The sequence below is a fragment of the Stylophora pistillata genome, chromosome 14, assembly GCF_964205215.1.
Source record: "Stylophora pistillata chromosome 14, jaStyPist1.2, whole genome shotgun sequence".
NCBI lineage: Eukaryota > Metazoa > Cnidaria > Anthozoa > Scleractinia > Pocilloporidae > Stylophora > Stylophora pistillata.
This window is the reverse complement of record NC_142532.1, coordinates 362,501-367,977: the sequence shown is the minus strand read 5'-3', so window position 1 is coordinate 367,977 and position 5,477 is coordinate 362,501. Positions and strand designations below refer to the sequence as shown.

The following is a 5,477-nucleotide window of genomic DNA, read 5'->3' as shown; positions in this document are numbered from 1 at the left end:
AGAACACCTGCTTCCCATAAGACAGTCTTGAAACAATACTTGAATGTAACATTTTCAGCAAGGAAAACTCTCATGTATAGGGTCAAACCATAGTTCAACTGAACTATTAATTATTTCAATAAACTTTAAATTATAGTACCTTCATCAATTGAACAGACTTTACCTCTTCAGCTTGGACAATGATTTTCTCTTCTGTTTCAGCTCCAAAGCTACAGATTCTTAACTCATCACAGGCAAGAGCCAGCAATGGCACTCCGTCAGTAAAACAGTCGCTTTGATAGGACACACAGCCTACATTGTAAACAGTACTACCCAGCCATCACAGCTCATTAAGAGATAAAGGAATATCAGGGTCTTCAAGAGCATCGTGAATAACCTTGCTTGCTTGCTGTGCAACTGTAACACATTCTCTCAGAATGTGAATTCTGTGAAGAAAACAAAACTGTGAATCAAAAACTGCACTTTGAATGACAACATACAGTTGTACTTCACCCATCACCTCTCACAAACTGACTAGTAACAAACAGTAGAATACTTTCCTTCCACAAGATAAGGAGTTCTATTTGACAATGGAGACCATCCATTTATTCGAAGAGAGAGTGAAGAGAGCCCCTTCTCCATTTTTCCACCATCATAGTTTTTCCAGGACTTGACCACTTGAATGAACTTGAGCAAGTCATTAGCATGACAAAAAGCCTGGTCAAACTGACCCTTAGATATGAGCTGAACAATAATCAAATAAATTGTCTTGCCAAGTTGGTCCAGTGAAGGAATAAACTTGAGATATTTACCATTCTGAATAGATAATGTGTCGCTGAGCAACATACTCACTAAACAAAAATCCATAGAATTGTATATTAGTCAGTAATCATTTTAATTTTCACATTACTTCTAATGAAGGATAAGTATGAACTCTTACAAACAAAATTAACATTTTTCAACCATTTTAAGGAAGTTGTTCATTAGTATTTTACTACTACTAAAGTCAGTATTGTCGGTTCACCAAAATGATCAGGGGTGTTCTAAGAAGGTATACAGGTGTATTGTTTCCCACTATCACACAACTAGAAACTATATTTCGTGTAGGAGACAAAAGTCATTTTGAGATTGATTATCAAAGATAAGAAATAAAAAAAATTCTGAGGTTTCTTCAAGTCTCTTTTTTATATTCAGATGCTTGGAGAGGAAGGGACAAAAAAAGTCATAAACATTCAGGGTTCTCCTTAAGTACTGGCCACCATTTTAGAACATAAAAAAAACTACCTTGATTTTGAGTTGTGAAAAAACAACAAATTTCCTGAACAAACAACTTCCTTGAAGGCCATTTTCGCATAAACATCCACAAAAATATTTAAGGTTAAATTACATTTTCATGCTGGTTGAGCACCCATTCAATCTCTACCTAGCTCATGTTTACCTAGCCAACCAACTATCATATCACTTTGCATATACTTCCAAACAAATGCATGAGATAGAATTTTAGAGCCCATACATTTTAAATAGATTAAGTACAAACCAACTCAATTGGGGGTAACTGGGTCTTTATTGCCTAAGACCATATGCGATGCTCCCCATGACAGGGAGGTAAATAGAAGAAAAGAAAGAAAAAAAATTTTTTGCAGATTTTTACAGAGAGAGGAAAACAGGAAGACCTGGAGAAAATACTCTTGGAGTGAGGACAAGAACCAAAAACTGAGTCAACCCACATCTCATGCCAAGTCCAGGAATTGAACCTGCATCACAACATGGAGGGGGGGGTGAGTCCTCTCACCCCTGTGCCATCCCCTCTCCCAGAAACAATACTTTGTGAGCAGCATGCCCCAAGATCCCAGAATGCATGCAACTAACCATATACTGGCTAATAGCCAATCCTTTTTGAAAACTCTGTACACTTATTTTGCAGCTCTCACTTACCTAAATTTGAGGAGTTTGTGATTTCATCAAGGTGCTTCCCTTTTGCTTTGACTTTTTTCAAAGTCTCAATAGCCCATCTCAGAAACTTGGTTGAAAACAATGTGTATTTTGACACAGATTCTTCTGCAACTTTGCAACCCAACTTGCTGCCATTTTTGGCATTCAAGGGTGATCGTAGCCGAGAAAGATAGTCTAAAAGAAAATTAGAGAATTGCTTCATAAACATAATCATGCCATCTTTCAAAATGTTGTTTCATGTACTCACAAAAATATTAAACAGATTTCGCCTTTTTTAACCCTTTGACTTGGGGGTGACTAGCATCTCATTTCTCCTTACAATGTCACCCCCAAAACACACATAATTTGAGAACATGAGAATAACGGAATTGATCACCAACGGAAATGATCACCGATGAAAGAAGCTCTTAATTGTTGAATTAATTCTACTTATTGTCAGTATCTTTGGAAATGTGTAAAGTTCAGTATGCAAAACAAGTGTATTACATGGGTAAAACATTCTCCCGTCGATGAAGGCAAACGAATACCCTTTCCATCGATCGTGCGCAATTATTTTTCAGAAGAATGGTATTCCACATTTACTAAAATTCAATCGATGGAAAGTCAACATCGTTTCCCTGTAGCTTGATGATAATCATAAAACTGCACAAAACTTTAAAAGCTATCATAAGCTTGCTTTAAGGAAACATAATTGCAAAACTGGTGTCTTCAAACAAATCGTTTGTTTCACCATTCAGAAGCGCCTTCAGAATTCTTTCCCCCTCCATGTATCCAAGAGGTCCGTTCCATCACAGGTTTTTCATCGTAATGGCTCTTGAAGAAGGTCCTCACGGAAACTTTAGTCGTGAGTTCCCGCTAGTATTGGTGAAACACCACTAATCAAATCAAAAATGGCGCCTTCTTTTTCACCGGTTAGGAGTCCATGTATGACCCCGTAAAATGTCCTGAGCTCGGTATATATTTTCAATGTATTCCAATGTATTCCAATGTATTCCCATACATGGACTACTAACCCAAAACTGGCTGTTCGGAATCAAAATTATCTTCGTTTGTCAGTCAACTCTTCCACACATCCGGTGAGAAAGAGTAACATACATTCACTTCCATAGCGTAGTAGATGTAAAAAAAAAAAAAAAAAACTGTCCGAAAAGTATGCAACAGGCGGACTTATCTGGGCGGTAAAACTTCCACCGGCTGCCGCAGGGTTATCATTTGTGTGATATCATTAATTTTTTTGTTTACAGCACCTTTATTGACCAATATCACTGTATGATTTTGGTGGTTTTTCTTTGTAGAATGTCGATACCATTGTTCCCCTGTTTATGCGTAACAGTGGGAAAGAGCAAAATGTTCAGTTCCTATTGAAACTAAAACTGTGTGTGTAGATGTATAACGCAAGTGAACACTTTATTGATTTATGAAGAACTCGCTGCAACAAATATTTGAGAAGGTGACCTCTTGCGCTCAATCAATCAATCAATAATCTTTATTTATACACGATAAGTATTAAAAACGACACTTCGCTTGTGGGGTCGTGTCTAAATAATTAAGTAAGATAACTAATGAATTAGAGAATAAATAGGATATACCCAGCTAAAATCATATCGCTACTTACTACTTGCAAGTCGAAAACGATAAAAGCTTAAGCTTTTATGCACATCAAACTTTTATGAGAACAAAGTGAGGTGCATTTTGATTGTATTTGTGCTTACACACTGGAGTCTAGAGGAAAGCCACAGGTATCAGATTAACCTTGGTAGTGGATAGAACGAGGACGTGTCTGTCAGGGTAAGATCGTTTCTAACTAAAAAATTACCATATGAATCTTCTCTTCTTGCTTTAATGGAACAAAGGGCTGTTGTAAGAAAATTCTCCCTGATTCAACTCTGCTATTAGTATGGAACAAGATCACTCAACAAATGGACAATCAAGTAGCAATTAAGCTTATTTGTCCATGCCATGGAAAAAAAAACACCTGAATTTATGTAATGTAACTGTAGAGTTCACTAAAACAACCTTGAAACAGGAATCAGAAATTAATTATTCAACAAACTTCTTCAGCAGCAGATCTGTAAAAAAGTTTTTATCACTGACACACAATTTATCTTCTTAATTCATTTAGGAAGGTTTTGAAGGAGATATTTGTGGGGGAGCTACAGCCAGATGAAACAGTAGATGCCATGAGAGAAGCTAGATTGTTATCCAATGTAGGTTTAAAAATTTAGCTCGTATTAATCGACAGATATGCAAGAGAGCATAATGTACAACAAGCAACATATACCCTGAACTTAAAAAACTTAAATTTGTCAAATGAACATCCAGTATTTTTTTACTTTAACTGAAATAACTGAGACTTTCTGAGGTTGCCTAGAAATGATGAATTGTACACTGCTCATAGGGGAAAGTTGGTATGTGGGAGATTCAACATGGTGAATACATTTGGTCACTATATTGGACGGGTGGAAGATCTCGGACAAGTGATAAAGTGAGAGGCAAGGTGGGGGGGTTTCTGGATTTTCTCCTCCTCTTTCCTCCCTTTTGGTTTGTCACTCCTCCCAGATCAATTCCACCCATCCATTATGGCAACCAAATATATTTGCCCCCTTGAATCTTGCATGCACACACCAACTACGGCCTGCAAGCAGGCTAGATGAATTGTGGACATAGAAATAGTAAAAAAAAAATTTGATGTAACTTGTGATATTCCCTACAAGTATTGTAGCATAGCTGTTTGGGAGAGTGCTCTCAATTCCCACTGTCTTTGTAACAACAAGTGCCAGATTGAATTTTTCACCTTTTTTTAGCTAAATCATCCTAACATTGACAAGTTCTTGGATAGTTTCATGGATGGAGAGTTCTTCTGCATTGTTACAGAATATTGTGAGGTGAGTTTGGATGTTTATGTCAAATATATCTGTCTTGATTTAAAGTTTGTTTTTAATTTGGTGATACACATGTGATGTTACTTAGCATATCATGATATAGTGACTGCTAGATCATCTTTGTTCTTTTGTTCTCTCCCCGCCTCAATTTAATTCATAACTCAATATTTACACATTGAAAAGCACACAGCAACTGACATTTGTCATGTACATGTAGCAGCAAACTACTAGATAAATATAGAAAGTATTCAGATAGATAAAATGGAAAGGTGTTCTGATAATTTGTGCTTTTAAAATTGTTGCATGAATTTTGAATGTTATCTCATCCCCTAAAAATTGTCCCATGTCTCATCAAATTGTGTGTAAATCATTTTTTGTCAATTCATTTTTACTATTGTAATTATAACCCAAAATTCCAGTTTGAGTAATGAAACCAAACTTTGGGTTTACATCTCTTTACCTTAGTTAAGGAAAAATGCGTCTGCGGGCATGATCTATAAAGGTAAACCTCTTGGTCTTTGCAAGAGGTTTGCCAGCAGATTTTTTTGTTTTTGTTTTGTTTTGTTATGGTACATGAATTGTTTCACAGAAATTCATGTGTCTATGTAAAATGTCTTCATGTGGAAACTGATAATTCCTTGAAATTTTCTACTTACTAGCTAA

At 36.2% G+C, this 5,477-nt stretch overlaps 2 protein-coding genes across 7 annotated transcripts in view; one reads left to right on the top strand and one right to left on the bottom strand.

Annotated features, from left to right (window-relative positions):
• Window positions 1-287: 287 nt before the first annotated feature.
• LOC148716029 (uncharacterized) lies at window positions 288-2,871 on the bottom strand. 4 transcript variants are annotated; one of them, XM_088745924.1, is made up of 4 exons: window positions 2,663-2,871; window positions 1,915-2,106; window positions 792-830; window positions 288-425 (listed from the first exon to the last, which is right to left on the bottom strand). In XM_088745924.1, the coding sequence occupies exons 1-4, from the start codon at window positions 2,697-2,699 to the stop codon at window positions 412-414; spliced, it is 282 nt and encodes a 93-aa protein (XP_088602050.1). In that variant the 5' UTR covers window positions 2,700-2,871; the 3' UTR covers window positions 288-411. The 4 variants fall into 4 exon arrangements, with proteins under 4 accessions (XP_088602050.1, XP_088602051.1, XP_088602052.1 ...); XM_088745925.1 differs by lacking the exon at window positions 792-830 and having other exon boundaries at window positions 290-425; XM_088745926.1 differs by lacking the exon at window positions 792-830 and having other exon boundaries at window positions 313-723.
• Window positions 2,872-2,883: 12 nt separating this feature from the next.
• LOC148716028 (serine/threonine-protein kinase Nek11-like) overlaps window positions 2,884-5,477 on the top strand; it is a 4,615-nt gene continuing 2,021 nt past the window's right edge. For 2 of the 3 annotated variants that reach the window (XM_088745922.1, XM_088745920.1), the window contains exons 1-4: window positions 2,904-3,008; window positions 3,659-3,720; window positions 4,055-4,139; window positions 4,737-4,817. In XM_088745922.1, the coding sequence (XP_088602048.1) occupies window positions 2,919-3,008; window positions 3,659-3,720; window positions 4,055-4,139; window positions 4,737-4,817 (318 nt within the window). In that variant the 5' untranslated portion in view covers window positions 2,904-2,918. Of the gene's footprint in view, window positions 3,009-3,658; window positions 3,721-4,054; window positions 4,140-4,736; window positions 4,818-5,477 lie in introns of all 3 variants that reach the window. The other variant, XM_088745921.1, reaches the window with a different exon arrangement.